This window comes from Pleurodeles waltl, chromosome 11 (genome assembly GCF_031143425.1).
Source record: "Pleurodeles waltl isolate 20211129_DDA chromosome 11, aPleWal1.hap1.20221129, whole genome shotgun sequence".
NCBI classification, from domain to species: Eukaryota; Metazoa; Chordata; class Amphibia; order Caudata; family Salamandridae; genus Pleurodeles; species Pleurodeles waltl.
Window position 1 is genome coordinate 354,645,758 of NC_090450.1, and position 19,768 is coordinate 354,665,525.

General features: G+C 45.6%; 1 protein-coding gene across 2 annotated transcripts in view; it reads right to left on the bottom strand.

Moving 5' to 3' along the window:
• CROCC2 (ciliary rootlet coiled-coil, rootletin family member 2) overlaps positions 1 to 19,768 on the bottom strand; it is an 878,259-nt gene that overhangs the window by 494,582 nt on the left and 363,909 nt on the right. For both annotated transcript variants that reach the window (XM_069213663.1, XM_069213664.1), the window contains one exon: positions 8,914 to 9,083. In XM_069213663.1, coding sequence (XP_069069764.1) covers positions 8,914 to 9,083 — 170 coding nt within the window. The remainder of the gene's footprint in view (positions 1 to 8,913; positions 9,084 to 19,768) is intronic.

Below are 19,768 nucleotides of genomic sequence, written 5' to 3' on the forward strand. Positions count from 1 at the left end.
TTTTGATTCCATCAAGATGGTGTTCAGGTATGCCACACTTTTGTCATACATGCAGAATGTCAGCACTCTAGTTGCTTATTAAAACACTGCGGTAAAACTGCAGTTGATCACCAGGGAATTAACTGACAGGCTGGTGCTGGAGTGGAAAGTAAATGTTTCATTCTGCATGTCAAAATGTTTTGTTGGAATGGATGAAGATGATATCAGAGAGCTAACAGAAAATGTGTCTTCGTTTTGCTTTCTACAGCACTAATCATATTTTCTATGACAAAACAAACCCCCATATTTTGTTATTTTCAAAAGGAAATGTTTTATATTTTACTGCTTGGATGCAATCAAGATGACTTGAGGTGTGCTACACTTTTGTCATAACTAAGAATATTAGCGCTTTCAGTTGTTCATTAATATACTGCAGAAGGCTAAAGTAGAACACTGGGCAATCTACTGACCGGCTGCTTATTCAGTTGTTAGTGTGAATTCACATTAAGTTTGTGAGAAAATCATGACAGAAAACAGTGTTATCTCAGGTATGATGCATCAAATCACAGCAGAGGATCTGCATTTTACACTGAGTAAAATCACCTTACAATACACCACAATTTCTAAAGTTAGTATGGCACACCAACAAATTATTAATATTGGACTAAAAATCTGTTATCACCTTTTATATGTGCTCCTTTTTGTCACACTCAAAAACAGGCCTTTTCTACAATGCATTCAAATGGGGACCATGTCCCTGAGTCCTGTAATGGCTTCCACAACCTGTTGCCCATGTTTTGGACAGCCAATCAAGGAAAGTCTCTTTAGGACTCCCCCACAGGCCTTCTGAGGTCAGGGTGTGCTAACCCTGTCCCCTTACGTACTTTTTACATTCATTTTCAGGACACAGAGACCATGTAATGGCCCGAGTCTTATAATAGCTGCCACAACATACTGGTCAGGTTGAAAAAAACGATTCAGGATTGAACAATCCAATCTAAAGTGACTAATAGGAGCATATCAGGGCAAGTCTCCCCCAGATAGCTCTACATTCTTATCGCAAAAAGCATTTTCCAACTAAAGATCGGATTTTCTACCAAATTTGGTGTAATTGTACTCAGCTGTTTTCTCACTTTTCAAAAATCCCTATATAAATTGCATGGAGAAATTAGTGTTATTTTCTTGGCCTTGGCTTGACAGATCACCCAAAGCTTTTCAGGTAGGAGCCGAGGTGGGTGAGTGTTTTTTTGGAAAGTTTTGTGAAGATTTGGTAAACAGTGTTAAAGTTATTAGCAAGACAAAAAACACTCTGACCTTACAACTACACAGTGGCAAGCCACCGTGTCATTTATCTCTGTATAAGAAGTTACTTACCTTTATTAACACTTTTTTTTGGTGGATACTCTAACTGCAGATTACTCACTTTCTAAAAACTTGAGGAGCCAGACTGGAACCTGAGAATATTTTCAGTAATTCTCTTGCATGCTGGTAGGTGGCTTCATGTGGCACTACATTGAATCTGCCCCTCCCCAAACGTGACGCCAGAGCCACATATGTGCACTCTATTTGCTGATGTCAGTTTCTTTCTAAACTCCACCTAATGGTCCTTAATGCAATCAATGCAAAAGCTCAAAGCTCTTTGGGTTCCAAACAATACAGTCTTTTTTGCTCTTTTGAGAAATGACATCAAGCAAAGATTGCTACAAGTGTGTTGGACTGTCAAACATGGAAAGGAGTCACAATCTTGGGCAAGAAGGTGCCCTAGTCTTTTGCACTAGTTTGTCCAGGAAGACGGGTTCCAAAGTTGCTGGACAGACAGCATTTGGAACTCACCAATGTGACAAGCTGATGTTATCACTATGAGAAAGACTGTTTTCAGAGTAAAAAAGACGCAGAGTACAGCTGTGAATTGGTCCAAATGGTGTACACATCAAGTATACAGGAGCCACCGTAAGGTCCCACTGTGGCATCACAAATGATTTAGGTGAATAACGTAGACTAACCCTTTCAGAAAACACATCACAACAGGTGATTTAAACAATATAGTCTGATCTGATATAAATAAAAAACACTGACAAACAACCTTTAGAAGTGGTCACAAGTGCAACTGGACTAAAGATAGCACATACAACAGCACATCTGACAACATGGCTTGCAACGTATCTATCCTACAGAAAGTCTAACAAATCACAAATGATTCTCAGTCTCCGGCATGGATGATCTTTGTGGATGGACATCTGGCTGCCAAGATGACATCTGCTACATAGGGAGGGAGGTCAAAGTAGTGAGCTGTCACGCTCAGAGCCACAGTTCCCTCATTGCAGGAAGATGCCATGCACCACCTTGGAGTTCAACTGTATTAATTATCTGCTAAGCAACACCGACTGAGTTTGTCCTCCATGGCATATATGGATCCTGACTGGTTTACTATCAGAGAAATGCCCTGATGACTCAGCAAGTTCCAGAGGGTCTGAGCCTCCTGGCACTGGACTCAGGATCCCAATCCGCCCTATTTGTTGCAGTACCACACTGCAGTTGTGTTGCCTGTGATAACCTGAAGCAGCCTCCACTTGATGGATGGAAAGCCTTTAGTGCCAAGGGATTTGCCCACAGTTTCTACAGATTGATGTAGAGCTGGGTCTCTGACAATACCAGAGTCCTCTGATCTACACCTCTCCAAGATGACCTCATCAGCAACAATGCATTATTCACAACCGTCAACTTTGGGGAGGGTAGAGAGATGCGTCTGCCACCAGTCCAATTGCAACCAAGCAGCCACCACTACAGATTTTTGGCAGTCTGAAACTTGAAAGGAATCCAACAGTTTCTCTTGGTGCTGAGCCCTCTGTGACTTCAGATCCCACTGCAAAGCCCACATATGCCATCTGGTATGTTCCACAAGCCGGATGCAGGAGCCAAGAAGTTCAAGAGCCTCAAAGCCACTCTCACCAAAACCCAGGAACCCAGGGCAAAGGTTAAAACATTAGGATCATAACTGATGTCCTAATCTCAAGTTAATGGTAAGGTTCAAAATAGCACCATACGCAGAACAGCTCCAATGAATGAAAGCTTCTGGAAGGAGTCAGTTGGGGCTTTGGCACATTGCTCCAGAATGCCAAAAAATGTGAAGAGGTTCACTAACGTCTGGAGGTGGTCTACAACTGATGGATGTGTGTCAGCCTTTAGCAGGCAGTCATCAAACTATGGGAAGACTGATATACTCAACCTCTGAAGGTGTGTTGCCACTGCAACAATCATTTTCCTATTCACCAGAGGAGTACTGGTGATGTTAAAGGGAGCCCAAAAAACTGAAAATTACCTTGGCTCACCCTGAACCCCATGTAATGTCTGTGGGACTGTAGGACGGGGATATAAAAATGGGCTTCCTGCAGATCCAACACAATCATCCATTTATCAGGATCAATGGCAAAAAGATCTTGGGCTAGCATGATCATCTTGAATGTGTCCGTCCTAAGAAAGAAGTGAAAAGGGTGAAGGTCTAAAATTGGACAAAAGCCTCCATACCTCAGCACCAGGAAATTACAAGAATAGCATCAAGTCCCTATTTCTGCTAACTGAACCCTCTTTCTGGGCCTTTTGGCCAAAATAACCTTGCCTTCTTGCTGGATGATGGATGATGGATATATTGTCCCTCTGATAGTCTAACGGAGGAATATGTGACAGGTTGTCTAGGAATGGCAAGGTGTATCCTCAGTGGGCAATCTGGAGAGCACTGTTCAGATGTGGTGCTTTACCACCCTTGGAGACAATGTTGTGATCTGCACCCAACCGAGTTGCTATGTACCTAGAGGGGCAGGTTAAAGCAGTTTTGTGGTGGGATAGGTAGGTGATTGGGCAATGCACAGTCTTTGAGGCCTTGGACAATGCTTGATCCCTGACCCTAGCATTGAAAGGACTAACGGTGGTCTGCAGTTGTAGTGGCGGCCCTAGGCATTGTCAGTGTTTGACACCCCAGCTGCAGCCTTGAAAGGGGCAGAACTGTTGGGGATACTGCTGCATGGGTGCAGAAATGCTGAAAGAGTGTGCCGTTGCCCTGCTATCTTTAAAGCACTCTAGCGCAGAGTCTGCCTAATTGGCAAATAGAAGAGTCCCATTGGATGGCATGTCCATCAGGGATGTCGGGCATCATCCGAAAAACTCATGAACTTCATCCAGGCATAGTGCCAAAGCACCACACTGGCACCGACTGCCCTGCCCAAGCAACCAGTGGTGACCAGTCATGACTGGATGACGTACTTCGCCAAATCCTGCCCATCTGGAAAATTTGTGCTAGGTTATCTCTATATTCATCTGGGATAGTTGGCACAATCTTGCTAACTCACATAATGCATGAGAGTACGTCTGAGAAGACAACTGGCAATGACTGAGATTAATGCCAGGATGGAGGAGGAGAACATTTGTTTCCCAAAGCTTCCATTCATTTAGACTTCTCATCCAGAGATGAACAGGAGAATAAATTGGGGTTAAATCTGTTAGTAAATGCTTGGTCCACCAAGCTTTCTGACTCAGGATGTAGGGCCAGGAAGGTCTACCAGCCACTTGTCTAGTTACCAGCTGGCAAGAACAAGTTCTGATTCATTGAACGGCAAGAGCGGTTCTGAAGGAGTCTGCACAGGCTGCAGGACTTGTGTGAGCACGTTTATTTTGGCTTCTACAGTAGGCAATTGAAGATCAAAGACTTCTGCAGTACTTTGAATGGCCACCTCAAAAGAGGCAGATTCTTCAGTAGATGGGCAAGAGGGAGAACTTAATCTGATTCCAGTGGAAGTATTTAGCTCACTGGCCTCTTGAAGGTTCATATAAAGACTGCCATCATCATATGTTCATCTGTGTCATCCTGTTTATCATTGAAACAATGTTGACTATGGTCTGAATCCGAGTGAAATAGATGCTACATACAATGTTTATTTGGGGTTAGTGGTAAAGCTCTGTCAGTCGGAGAGGAGTTATGCTTTTGGTGGGTGCAAAGTTGGGGTTGGACTCAACTTCTTCCGAGGTCATGTCGGATTCAGTTTTGAGTCCAACAGCACAATGTTTTCTTCCTACAGCATCCGTGGCTTTGGGGACGCTGTTGATGCAGGGGAACTGGTATAGGTTGTGGCGTTAGAGTTGGAGCCGGGATAGATGTCAGCCATGAAGTATGGCCAGGCCCTGGTCCATGGTTGAGAAGCACAGGCAGTGATGGCAATAGCTCCACCAGTGGTAACCTAACTGGAGGGCTCCTTAGATCCATGGGGCACGTAGGTTCACCAGAAGGATCGGGTAAGGTGCCAAAGATAAACAATATTGCCTTAGTGCCTTTGCACAGTATCAAGTAAATTTAGGTAATTCACACTACCCAAGAGTGTAGCCAAGGTTCAAACCATCAAGACTGCTGCTGAGTGAACTTTATTATAATTCAAATAATGTGATCATGTCTCTTGCTTTTTATGTCAGAGACATGGTTACATTTATTCAGTAGCTCTATATCTGAAAACATATTTCTTTTACAGCTGATTGTAACTGTAAATGTATTTATATAGCCCTTACAGCCCCTGACGAGGTATTGGCTTGCTTTTTTGATGAGTAGCACACTACTCCGGAACCCAAGATTAGGTAGATATATAAAAAAAAAAAAAGAATTGTTTTTTCTTGTGCATCAGTGTGGCACGCTGGGCTCTATAGACAGTGTACAAAAATGATGTGCACTGTGCAGAAAGTATGGGAAACCTCGTGTTGGTTCACAGAGGTAAAAACAAGACCACCTAATGCAGTGGTTTGACTTCTGTGGACCCCCATTTAATCATTACTGGAACCCGGGGACCCCCACTGAAGCATTATTTGAATCTGGGGACCACCCCTACCCCAACCACTGAGTCATTACTGAAAGCTTTGGACCTAGGCTGTTAATATTATTTAATATTCTAAGCAGTCGTGGACCCCCTGAGTAGGCTTCGCGGACCCCCACGGGTCCCAGGACCACAGGTTGGGAACCACTGACCTACTGCTCAAAGTTTTCTGGTAGCTTGGTCGAGCAGTTAGGCAAAATCTTGGAGAAGTGCTAAGCATTTGTTGTACTCACAGTATCAATAAACGTGGACAGACACTAAAAAGAATAACTTGAGACCAATTAACAAAAATACTTCAGATTTGTATACATTTTTTAAGACAAAGATCATCAAAATTGGGTAAGCCCTTTTTAAGTTTTGATTTTTCAAAGTTTAGCAAAAATATTTTTTGGGTGTGTAATTACGCACCATAGGAATCAATGGGAGAAAACTTTGTAAAAAAAATGCATATAAAAATCAGACAATGCTTTCACAAAGGTCACCTTTAGGTCGAGGTCATTGAGATATCCTCTGGGCCAGCCATAGAAGTTCAGGAGTTTCCCGGTTCAAGCAGGAGAAGTGGCTGAAGGTGTTGGAGCTTGTGTGGGACAAGCGAGGGGGACCAATGGGTCTCCTTGTAGTGCAGAGGTCGCAGGGGGTTGGAGACCCCTAGAGCACAGCTGGTTCTGTGGTTCAAGGGCCAGAAAGGCCGGGTGCAGAGCAGATAGGTCAGCCAAGAGCTGTGCGCAAAGGAGCGTTTGAAACCATGGGTCAAATCACTTGGAGGGTGGATTGCAGGTCAGCAGGGCCACTCTGGAGGGTGGTTCTTGGGTCTTCTGAAGTCCCTCAACTGGTGCTGGCTTCAGATCCTTGGAGGATCCGGAGTGGAGTTTTCTTCTGGGTGTTTGACATTGGGGTCCAGTACCCCTGGCTATTGCACGGTTCAGCCACTGGAGGTCTCAGTGGCAACAAGCTTGGCACACTTGCAGGGTTTGTCCTCTGGGTCCATTGGGGTAAATTTGGGTTGGCTGCTGTGCCCGGTTCCTTGGTCGTGAACTGGACTTCACTGAAACTTGCTTGCTGGTTAAAGTGAGTTATGCCTTTAATCTGGAGGAAGGTTCTTGGCATTTTTTTAGAAGGCTGGAGGTCCTTTGGGGTTTGTTAGAGACCGTCCAATGACCAGTCGACCCCCTCAGTGGCGATTGTCGAATCCATGGTGAAGCAGGCAGGGGTTGGCCCCTTTTTCTTCTTGCAGCAGGACGTCTGTTCTTGAGCCTTGGGTCTTCTTTGTCGCTGGTTTTCTAGTGTCCAACTCTGATCTGCAGGCCTAGGGATGCTCACTACATACTGCATTTAGGGGGTGTTTATGGAAGTACCTCGTAGTAACCAATGGGCCATCTAACTTAGGGTGGCTATACCCACTATGTGACCACTTTTTGAGGGCACAGGTCGCATCCCTAACCCTGATTGGCTATTTTCCTACCATGCAAGATAGAGGAAAATGAAACGGAGAGGTCACCTTGCCTGCTACACCTGAGGGGTGGTGCAGCCAGAGGGTGGCCACTCCTCCTAATCTTTGTGCATTTTCCCACCGTTGCTCCTGCCAAAAGTGGGGGTTTGCAACGGGGGTGGCCATCTGCTGCTAGCAGCAGGGCTGGGAGTTGAGTTTCAAGGGTGGCAAGACCTTTAAAGCTCGTAGGCAGGGCAGTGCACATTCGTGGGGGAGGAGGTGTAACACCTCGCCCAGGAAGGGCTTTTTTCTGGCCCCAGAGACAAAATCCCATCACCCCAGAAATCTAGATTTTTGTCTGGTGGTGACAGTCTGTTTGGGACTGGCCAGCAACCATTTGCAGGGGTCACCTCTAAGGTGGCTCCTAGGTACATTTTGCAATAAATCCAATACTAGTACCAGTTTGGTTTTGTTGCTCTGAGTTGTTTGATACCAAACAACCCAGGGGTCAGAGTGCCATGTAGCAGTGAAACCAGTCCTGACCAGTGTCCAGCACATGCATTTAAAATGGTTCCTCTGTACACTTACTATGTACCAGGTTTTGGCAAGGACATAGTAGGGGCATACTGCTCATATGCACCTATTTCCACACATGCATTATAGTGCACCCTGCCTTAGGCTGTAAGGCCTGCCAGAGGGTAACTTACCTATATTGCATGCAGTGTGTAGTGGACAGGTCACACAGGCTGTGTGCCATATCATGTTTGCATTTTAGGATTGCACCAGGACACTCAGTCTGCAATGGCAGGGCTGAGTGGACTTGGATGTAGAGTACCAGAGGTTGGCACAATCTGTGATGCTGCCCTCAGGGGCCTACCCTTAGTACCTCATGCGCTGGGTACCCAAGTACAACTTACTACAGACTTAGTGGCAGCTAAAGGTGTTGCTAATTATGCCAATGCATCACAACAGTTTTGGGAAAGTGATCTGGCGCTGGGAACCTGTTTAGCAGGGGCCAAGGGCACTTACAACTTTGAATCCACATCATATACCAAGCAAAAAGTGGGGGCTAACCATTTCAAAAGAGGCACTTTCTCACAATTGGTTGTGTTAGGTTTGTGCTCTTAATTCAAGGCACGTTTAGTAAAGGTTGGGGTAGGGGTAGAATAATAGCAATGGGTATGAAAAGGGGAAATTGGAGATAGGATGGAATAACAGAAATGGATTTGTAAAGGGGAAGTAATAAGTTTTCACTGTTTAGCACACCTACCCCACGCAAAGACCCAATAAACTATGCGACAAATTCACCAAGTATGACCTTCAGAAACATGTTAGGTCTGTGGTGAAAGTTGCTACTTCAAGTCTTGAAATATAATTTTAAGATATCAAGCAGTTTCAGCTTTCCTCTGCAAAGCACCTAGGTGAATTCAATCACTATACTCTTTCTTCAACCAGTACACGTTCAATTGCAGAAAAAACCTGGAAACTTGGCTCTTAACTTTGTTTGCTATTTGAATGACTGTTTTTGTAAATTACTTTTATAGCACCAAGAGATCCCGTTAAGGTGCATGGCTGTGTAGTTAAAATATCCCATAAATAAATAAAATTAATAAGTAAATAAAGCCAACCCAGACAGACAATGAAACTTTTAAGTACCTTATCCTTCCTGAGACGGTCAAATTCTTCTTGATGAGTAAGTGCCTGGTTCTTGATGGACAGCTGTGCCTCCTGCTCTATCTGCATCAGCTTCAGCTCTAGCAGTTCCTTTTCTCTCCTCAGGGTGGTCTCCTGCACATTCAGCTCATTTCGTGACCTTTCAAGATTCACTGTCAGACAAGAATACATTTGTCAGAAAGACTGACATGTGAATGCTGCGTTGCAAGAAAATGTTACTTATCTGGAACTATAGTTCTCCAGTGTGGATCTGTTTCATAGTCACCGACATTCATTATTCCTGATAATCGGATAAGAAATCCTCCGAAGCAGTATTAAGACGCAGTGACAACTAAACACTCATAACAACATAGGAGAACATATCAGATTTAATAGCTAGTCCACTACATTGTCTTAACCAAATCAACGGAGATGGAGAGGAGTCAGGTTCCACAGCTTTAGATTTTCTAATCAACCGTGAAAGGAGGCTTCAAAAATAGAGAGGAGGGAGGATTACATGTATCTAAGAAATAGCCAAAATCTGAAAAAATGTAATTATATTGAATTAACTTCTTACCCAGCATTGGTTTTCTCAGATTCATATGCTTTAATTAGGACTGCAAAACAGTATATATAGTATAATGGTCAAAAGGCCAGAACAAAGCTCACCTTATCTAACAATGCTGTGGATCAATCATCCCACTTCCACCTCCTATTTCATCTGCACATGCAGGCAGTAGGGCCCGGTAAACATATGTGTCTTAGCCCAGGCTGCTGCTTTGCAAATGTCCATCAGGTGCACATCTGCGAAAAGAGCCCTAGAAGTCTCTCTTGCCATTGATGGTATGTGCATTATAAATGCATTGCAGCTTTTTCATGACTTACCATAATGGTGGTCAATATTGAGCAAACCAAGATGTATTCAAACAATGCCTACCATTTATATGGGTCAGCAAATGATATTAACAACTGCCCATATTTAAGGAAGCCACTAAGTCTATGTTAGGACTGAAGACAAGGATTATGTAACATCTTTATTCTTACACAGCAGCCTTAAAGAACCACCACAAACATTTCCACAAACCTCATGTCTGAAAACACACAGAACGACCCACCTCAACCATAAGGATGACATTAGTCCAGAGGCATAAACCCCTTGGGATATCCAGCACTTCCTCTTCACTGCTCAGCTGTCTGTTGACTGATCTTCCTTGGAACTTACCTACATCTCTTGTTGGGGTGAAGGCCTGGGAGGTTTTGCAAAGATTGTGCCTGGGTACCAACCGCCAGCACCATATAGGGCAGCTATTCACTAGACCTTGGTGCCCATTGCTGGTCTTTTCCCCACCCCCAACTAAGTTCATCATGGGATTTGGTTATGTTCCTCAAGAGTAAGCACAGGCAGAGAGTGCCACCAAACGGACAGGGAAAATGTTGCCCGAACAGGCACAGATGTGGCACCTACTAGAAGTGAAAAGATTGGGGGGTAGGGGATTGAGAGTGCAGTACTGCAGACTGAACACGGAGAAGCGTAAGCCCTGTAAGTGGTACTCTAGACTGTTTTCTCTTTTGGTCTCCATATGATGATACGAAGGATCAGATGTTGTGGAGACACTCAAGCAGCCAGTTCCATTCGACTGATGGTTGTCTGTGACACACCTAACTTGGTGCATGCCCAGCCCCTGTCCGGTTTTGACCCCATCAGCACCCACTCAGGGCCTCAGAGCCTGATACTAAGTGAACCTTCAGAATGGAGGGTTATTATAAATATATACAGATATTTTAACACATGTTGAGTGCCACCCGGCCTACACTATACTTTGTTGCAGTTTCTCACTCTGAGGGCCGGAAGAAGCCAGAGGAAATAAATAAACATGCATATGGTCACTTGAGGCTATTGCTGACAAATGTACTAACGGCATCCTATGTGCTGTGTCTGTGATGTAAGCTGATGCTGCACCATTACATGTCCACGAGGTTGTGAGCATGACACTGGTGACGAGGTCAGGGAGTACCCATAGTGAGCTGGCTGTGCCCCATTGTCCTACTGTCTTGTCACCACGCCAGCCGGTGCATATCAAAGTGATCAGCCTGCCCATGGCTGCTGATAAGGAAGACACACTGCTGTCCAGTGTGGTGGTCTACACTCATTGTAGGAGAAAACTCTACCTGGCTTGTGGACTCCACCCCTCTAGCGGCATCGGCTGTTCCCCGGGGGCCCTGCCTGAGGCCCGTGCATTGCTTCGCACTCCGGAGAGCACCAACAGCACCACCTAAAGGCCTGTCAGCAAGCCGCGGGCCGGGCTACACATCGGGAAGGCCAGAAGAGGCCTTCTGCTCTGCATGTGCTCTCCAACTCACCCAGCTGTACCCCCTTCTCCTTCTCTCTCCGCACACAGATCTCCAGGCTTTTTGCCCATACGAACTCAACACAAAGAGAGGGGGCCACTTCTGCACAAGCAGCTCCATGTCTCAGATTCAATCAATCAACAAAATAAATCAAGCACTGCAAGAAGGTATCATGCTCAATCTGCCACGTTGATAACCCCCCTCCCCCTTGGACGATTTGCACACACCTGAGAGGGGACATTACTGTAAAGAGAAAGCAGCAGAGAGAAAGGATGAATAAAATAAATAATAATTGAAAAAGGGGGAATTAAAAAGACAACATGGTCTACAGAGCACCCGGGTGAGGAAAACCCAGAGAACAAAAAAAAACAAAAATAGAAAACAATAGAGACGGCAAAGACACGGGCACAAAGGCGCATGTTTTAACAGTCCAAACACCTTTGCAGAATAAGCATGAGCGAGCAGCAGCAGGGGCAGGCATGCTCCATTACTGTGCCATACGAATATGCCTCAGTAATGCCACTGCCACCTTTCAGTAAACTGCTGGACGAAGCCACAGCAGCGCCAAGATAGGATGGTGCTCTTGGATTGGGCAACTACAACAATACTTCCATGTGAGACGGATGGCGCTGTCAAAAGATCAATGTTGATGCATTTTGGCGGTGAAGAGCTCTACTGTCTATTTGAGACACTATCAAACACCGGTGGCGATGCAGATTTTGACGCTGCTGTAACAGGCCCTAAACAGCACTTTGACCAGAAGCTCAATCCAAACTAGGAGCTCTTCAATCTGCACAAGGAGTCGGTCAACATGTTCTATGCACGCCTGAAAAAAATTGGTAAACATGTGCGTAAACATCAATCGACAGGAAGAGATATGTGTCCAGATAATAGAAGAATGTAAGTCATCTATGCCCTGACGCCTAATCCTGTGGCAGTCAGGGGTCTCCCTGAACAACATACTGGTCTTGGCCCAGGAGCAATCAGACTATGTTTGGATATAGGACTTCCAAATCAGGTCATTCGAAGAGAGTGCCACATCATACCTACCATGGATGACTTTGCAGCGGCCCTGAATGGCTCAAAATGGTTCTCAAGGTTAGAACTAAATGTAAGATACGATCAGCTAGAGCTTAACGCAGCCAGCTGATTCATCAGAACGTTTTCCACGCACAGGAGCCTCAGGTGATAGAGATTAAATTTTGGCATCTCACTAGCCGAGAAAGTGTTTGAAAACACAACCAAAGAGACCCTCTTCGGGCTGATCTGGGTGATCAACATAAGTGACGATATACTAATCTTTTCGGATAGCCTTGGAGAGGATCAGGTGAGGCTGAGGGCGGCCTTCAACAGCTAGCAGACTGCGACCTGACACTTCATCGACAAAAATGTTCATTGTACCAAAACTCCATAGAGTTTTTCTGCTACATATTTTCACGTGATGGTCTGAAGGTAGACCCCAAGAAGGCAGATGCCATCAGGAACGCGTCCATACCAAAGAACCCAACTAAGGTGAGGAGCTTCATAGGTATGGCAACGTATTGCAGAAGGTTCATCCCAAGCCTGGCCACTATAAGAACCACTAAGGACACTAACCACTGCAAATGCTCAGTGAGAGTGGGGCCCGGAAGCCACAATGGTATTTTGTTCCATCAAATAAGCTCTCATTGACAAAGCCACCATAGCATATTTCAACCCACAGTGGAAGATAGAGCTAGTAGTTGGCGCCAGCCCAGTAGGGCTAGGAGCAGTGCTTCTACAAAAATAATACGGATGGAGTGTGGGTCCCCGCTGCACAAGCCAGACAGGCACTCTCTATCACTGAAGCCAGATATGCTCAAACCAAGCGAGAAGCCTTGTCCATCTGGCAGGCGTGCTGCCATTTTCACCTGTATCTGTGTGGTCGGTGATTCCAGGTTGCACACAGATCACAAGCCGCTCATACCACTCTTCACTGGATCAGCCCAGCTCGCACCCTTGAGGATTGAGAGATGGACTGTGCAGCTGCAACCATACGTCTTGAAAGTCATCTACCGTCCGGGAGCCGCCAACAGGTTGATTATCTGTCAAGGCACCCTCTGCATCCCGAAGGATATCAGCATACAGAAGACAACAAAGGAGGCAAGGACTTTGTGCAAATGATTGTGCAGGAGGACGTCCCCGAAAGCACTCACCCTCCAAGCGATTAAAAAAGCGATTGATAGGGACGAACGTATCACCTGGGTGAAGGATGCCCTTATCCTGAGACAGCAGCAGCATTGCTTCAATGGATCCTGCTATGGAAGTTGTGAAATGAAAGCAAAGAAGGCCTGATGCTAATGGGTCGACAAATAGTGATACAGCAGAGTCTGTGGGCCAGGGCGATTGCACTGACGCACAATGGTCACCAAGGTGTGGTTAAGACAAAAGCAAGGCTACACAACATGGTGTGGTCCACAGGAATGGATGCTCAAGTGTAGGAGAAAGCTCAAGTGCCATCAACTGCGGTGACCCACCTGTACCCCCATGCAAAGCAAACAACCCAGCCTAAAACCTGGTCCAAATTAAGCATTGACTTCTGAAACATTCCAAAAGAATATCCTATAGTAGTACTCATGGACTCTCACACGAAATGTAGAATTGGTACCGTCAAAGGCATTTTCAAAAGTGAAGCATATCTTGGAGAAGACATTTGCACTGATGGGCCTACCCGAAGAAATAAAGTCTGACAACAGTCCTCCGTTGCAGGGACAGGAATTTCAAGACTACATGGTATCTCTTGCCATCTGACACCAAAAAATGACCCCTAGTGGCCAGAAGCTAACAGTGAGGTAGAAAGATTCATGAGAACTTTGAACCAAGCCCTAAGAGTAGACATTGATCAGGTAGAAGGCGGGGAGTGCTGCCTGCATCGGTTCCTATCGGCAGACCCTGCACAGCACCACGAACTGTGACCCGGTCGATCTACTATTACAAAGACCCATGAGAGACAGCATCCCAGCAGGTCCCGAATGGCAGCCTGCAGTAACAGACATCCAGGCCACTGAGAAGAAAAGAAAGATCACCAACAGAAAAGTCAGCCATGGACGAGGAGCGAAGACCCAATTTCTCCAAGTTGGAGACAATGTCATCATGCGGGACCGATACGCAGGGTGGAAGTTCCAGACCACCCCCCCTCCATGAGCCCGAGATTTGGCGAGCTGTAAAGATTAACAGCACCATGGTCACCATGCAGTGAGGAGATCACACCATGGTGTGAAATGTGTCAACAGGATTTACGGCCCTGCCTGTAGGCCAGAAGTGGTGCTTGGCGAAAAAGATGACATGGGCAGAGAGAGGCTTTTTGCACCAGCATCACCAGGGGAGAACGGTTCTTCAGAGGGCCCCGGTATTCCAAGACGTACTGCTAGTGGCCTATCACCAACTCAAAATGGTGGAAAGCCGACTATGTCCCTAGTTGGGGAGGCTCAAGACATGTGCAACCTGCAAAGCAGGAGTAAACAAGGTGCCCGGAATCAGAGGTATGACCTCTGCCAAAACCCTGCTCCCAGCCAGAGACAGAGATCACATGTGTTCCCAATGGACATCTGAAGGACTGATTGCAGTTAAATAAAAATTGGGAGGGATGTAGAGTGCCACCCGGCCTCTACTACACTTTATTGCAGTTTCTCATTCTGAGGGGTGGGTACAGCCCGAGGAGATAAATAAACGAGCATCTGGTCGCTCAAGGCCATTGCCGACGAATGTACTAACTGCATCCACTGTGCTGTAAATTGCTGCTACACCAATACATGTACACGAGGTTGTGGGCATGACAACACGTACTGAGTGGGCACTAGTCCTGTATACATTTTTTTTTTTTAAGGCAATTCAGTGCCTGGAAGAGCCTTCTCTCCTCCCACGCTCAAAACAACCAGGGAGCAGTGCTCTGGTGTGCCCATAGTATGCCCTGAGTACCAGAGAAGGACGAGGACACAGGAACTTGTGTAGGAGGTCACAGAGGAGCAGCTATACTTCCACATGAAAGATGGCCATTCAGAGACCCTAGAGTCCACTGTACAGAGAACTATTAATAATGCACTAAAGTGAGAGGTGCTGGGCTGGTCCAAGATGGCAGCCGTGTTTACCTCGCGGCAGTAGGTGCTCCCACCTCTCTTGACCAGGGGAGTGCCAGTAAGCCCGCTATGTGAAGTGCAGGAATGCATGAAGTGAAAGCCGTGCTGATACTCTTCGTTCTGAAACTGTATAGTACCGGTTCATGCCGCTGCTGCAGCCCAGCTGGTGTATTGGAGGGTTGCAGGGCGGACAGCCGATGATTAGGCACACGACAACGAACTCGGCCACAAAGACGCCAGGGGTACGGCAAGCTTCGTTCGGCGCGTCAAGGACTGGAGACTGTAATGGCCCCTAAAAACACACGCAGCAACCGCGCGAAGCCTGGAATTGATGAAAGGAGTTTATCCCAGCCCCAATCCCGCTCTTTGGGGGCTGTCTCAAACGCTGGGAAAAAAACGAGTTTTAAACCCCAGGGGACTCAGGCAGTCAGCAATTGCCACAAATTTTGGATGCCGGCTGCGGGACCAGGAATAAGGGCACCGTGCACCACGGGGATGGCGTGACCATCCCAGACATGTTTAAAAAACTTCAGCCTATACCGCACTTGCCCCTCCAAACAAGGAAGAAGATGTATTTAATGAATTCGAAGTATGAGCAGGAAATGGAGGGACGTAGCGAGTGCAATGGTGGATCGGCACCCTCTGCCAGTTGCAACAGCCTCCTTCAGGCTAGTGATGAATGCTCTCTTGATATGACTGTTGTTTCAATGGATCATACTTTGACTAGCCTACGTGCCTCTGCCCTTACCTCCAACTCTGAGGATGTATTGATTGCGACAGAACAGGGTGACCATTGTACCCCACAGGATCCCAGTCTAGGGCGACCTATAATCCCAGCGCAGGGTTCTGAGAATCAGGGGTGTCGCAATGGTCTGGAGCCGGGGCCAGTCCATGCTTTGGTAAGGCAAGATTTCGGAACTATCGGGAGCGCCCAGTTGGACGTCTTTAATAACAGAACTGAGCAGGGTACTCTCGGACAAACCGAGGTTGCAGAGAACTTTTTCTCACTATCAGATCAGTCTAAGGAGTCGGAAGATCCTAATGCTGCCCTATCAACTGACTAAGAATCTTACAGTAGCTCTATCCCTTCTGAGATCTCTGTGATAGGGCAGTCTGCGGTGCAATGCAGAGAAGCTGCCGTAGAAGCTGATTTTGCAAAAACTAAGCCGGTCAAAACTAATGAGAAAAGGAAAAAGAAAAAAATCTGTAAGTAGGACAAGAGCGATGTCATGGGACTATACAGATACTCAGCCATTTCAACATAATTCAGATAATGTGTTTAAGAGGTCGCGGGATCCTGTCACTGACTCTGTAGGCGATGGTGCGCCTCCATCTCTGCAACTTATTTATCAAACTATGATGGCACAGCATAAGCAGATACAAGGTGACAATAAAAAAGCCAGGGAGGACAGCAAGCAGCTGCAGGTTGCAGTAAGTAAGATCCCAAAGTCTTGTTTGGAGATTGCCACACTTGAAACTCGTACCAGTGTGTTAGAAGCTGAGCTGGGGACAGTAGTACAGCAATCAACTATGCATGAATCGCAACTTACTGATATCCAGTGGAAATTGGAGGATTTTGAAAATTGGCAGCGACGTAACAATCTACGCATCTTGGCGCCTGCGTCAAATGATCCACTTTTTTCATGAGAAGGACACAGAGGCTTATCTGTTGCACCCTGCTCGCCTTAAAACGATTTATAAAGGCGCAGTTCAGGTCTTCTGTTCTGAAATTAAGGCTAAAGAGTATTTGCAAACTCTGACCTAGCTGAGGTTGAATGCGTCTAAGCAAAAGAGTGTATTTTTTTTGTGGCACATTGGACTGTAAAGCATATGTATCTTAGCGGGTGGCTATTGGCACTTGATGTAATGTTGTTTATCTTATTTATTCACTTCTGTCCTGGGTGTATAATGCTAGCTGTAATTATCGGTGGCTGTAGGAACTTTGGACCCTAGGATAGAAGTGAATTTTTCTTTTTCTTTTTGAGGTCCCTGGTGTTTTGAGGGGAGGGGGCCTCGCCATCTTACAGACCTTTGGCCTGGCTGTCTCACCTGATAGGATTGGGAGGAAGGGGTGGGTGGTTGGGGTTTTGGGAATAAGTGGGTTTGGGGAGTACAGGGTGTATAGAGCGATGGGTGGGGCGAGTTGGGTAGGGTGGAAGATGCACAACAGAGCAATGTTTTGAACGCTGTATATTTTTGATCAGTGCTGTCTTGATCCAGGTGGCTGCGGAGAAAGATTTAAATGGGTTACTGTAATAAGCTACGAGTTGCTACGATAAATATTAGTGGGCTAAACGATGCTACGAAAAGGCATTTTGACGGTCATGGTTTAAAAAAGTTGAGGGTGGATTTAATTTGTGTGCAGGAGACGCACATTACTGGCTACAAAAAAATCTGCTGGAATTTCCGGGGTACCAATTACTGGGCTATTCTACCCAGGGAACCACTACGAAGGGTGTAGCCGTAGTGGCACGACATAACCTGTTAGAAGTTGTCAGGAAATCTGGGAATAAATTGGGCCAATGGGTGATCCTGGAATGTATTATTAGCGTGCCTAGATTTATGGTGTGTTCTATTTTTTATCTAATTAGGATGACCACGAAGTCATTAATTACCTTAACATAGAGCTCGCAGCCTGGGCCCTGCCGATTATTATTTGTGGGGACTTGAATATACAAATTGATGTCAGTACTCCTTTGCAGAGCCAGGAACACTAGACGGGGAGAAAAACAAAAGTTTTTCAGGCTTTACAAGCCTTGGTGCAGTGCCATGGACTAGTGGATACCTGGCAGTATTGTTAGGCTCCTGATCCTGGTTTTACTTTTTTATCCTATCCACATAGGAAGTCTGTCTGTTTAGACTACTTTCTAGTGTCATCTTCATTATGTGAGGGGCTCCTTATAGAAAAATATCCAAGGTTTCTGTCCGATCATAACCCCTTAGTGATACAAATTTCTGCACTAAGCAAGGAGCAACAGTGTAAGAGCTGGTCATTTGACCAGGGTCTCCTGTTGGATCCGGCATATGTTGTGTGCATGAGAAAATGGATCCTAGAGTTTGTTTTAGAAATAATCAGGGGACCGCTCCATCTGGGGTAGTCTGAGATGCCTTAAAGGCAGGAATCCGTGGCGAAACTTTAAGCTATAGCTTAAATAAGGAAAAGCGGCGGTCCACAGCTATAAATACTGCCCAGAATGAGCTGGCTACATTGGAAGTATAGATTATGGAGCTGGCCAGGAATAATCTTCCTGTACATGATGTTTTAAATCAAATAGTATTGGTAAAAGGCCAGACTCTCTCAGATCTATAGCGGGATGTTATCAAGGCTCAGACGCATAGGCAGGAATGCTATGAATTTAGTGAGAAGGTGGGCAAGCTTTTGGCCCACAAGACTAGACAAAAGCTGACCCATGATTGTATTACCTCAATAATGGATAAAGAAGGACAGATAGTATAGGGGTACCTGGCTGTGCTAAAGGTTTTTAAGGATTACTATTCTATATTATATCAGCAGGACGGCGAGGATCCCCTGGAAATTTTTATGGGCAGTACTTCTCAAATGTAATATAGATCCCAGTTTTATAAGGCATGTTCAGGGTTTATATCAGAATCCCACCGCATAAATTCAAATGGCTGGGGTGGGCTCGGAGGTTATCTATATTACCCGGGGCACAAGACAGGGGTGTCCCTGTTCACCGCTCCTTTTTGCACTTTATATAGACCCTCTCATAAGCAGGATGCTTGATAGCAAATTAATTGTTCCCATGAAAATGATCGAGGGCACAATTAAAATATTGGCCTATGCCGATGATATAGCTATTACATCACCTGACCCGAGAACATCGATGAGTGAAATAGAGAAATTAAGGGCCGAGTTTGGTAAGGTTTCGGGATACTCATGAAATAAAGCAAAATGTTAAATTATGGTTAATGAATGGGTATCCCTTGAAGATAATAGGAAGGCGGACCAAGTCATTTATCTCGGGGTTAGTTTGACACCCAATCTTGAGAGCATAGTTGATAGCAACCTTGCCCCAATTCTTGCCAAAACTAATAAAGAATTATTAAGTTTGATAATCTGCATCTTACGATTGTTGGGTGATGTAATCTTATCAAGATGCTCTTCCTGCTTAAGGTTTTACACTTCTTTAGAACTATTCCATTGGAATTTATTAATGATTGGCTTAAGCGTCTGGAAAACTTATCAAACAGCTTTATATGGTCTTTTGCCAGGCCTCATTGCGCATTTAAATACCTGGTACTTCCAAGAGCAAAAGGTGGCTGGGCTGCTGCTCCCAATTTTCATCTATACTGTTGGGCAGCTGCTCTCCAATACATTCAGCCACCAATTATGCCAGAAGATGGCAGTCAGGGAGGCGGGGAATTATGCCCAACTATTCACAGAATGATATGGG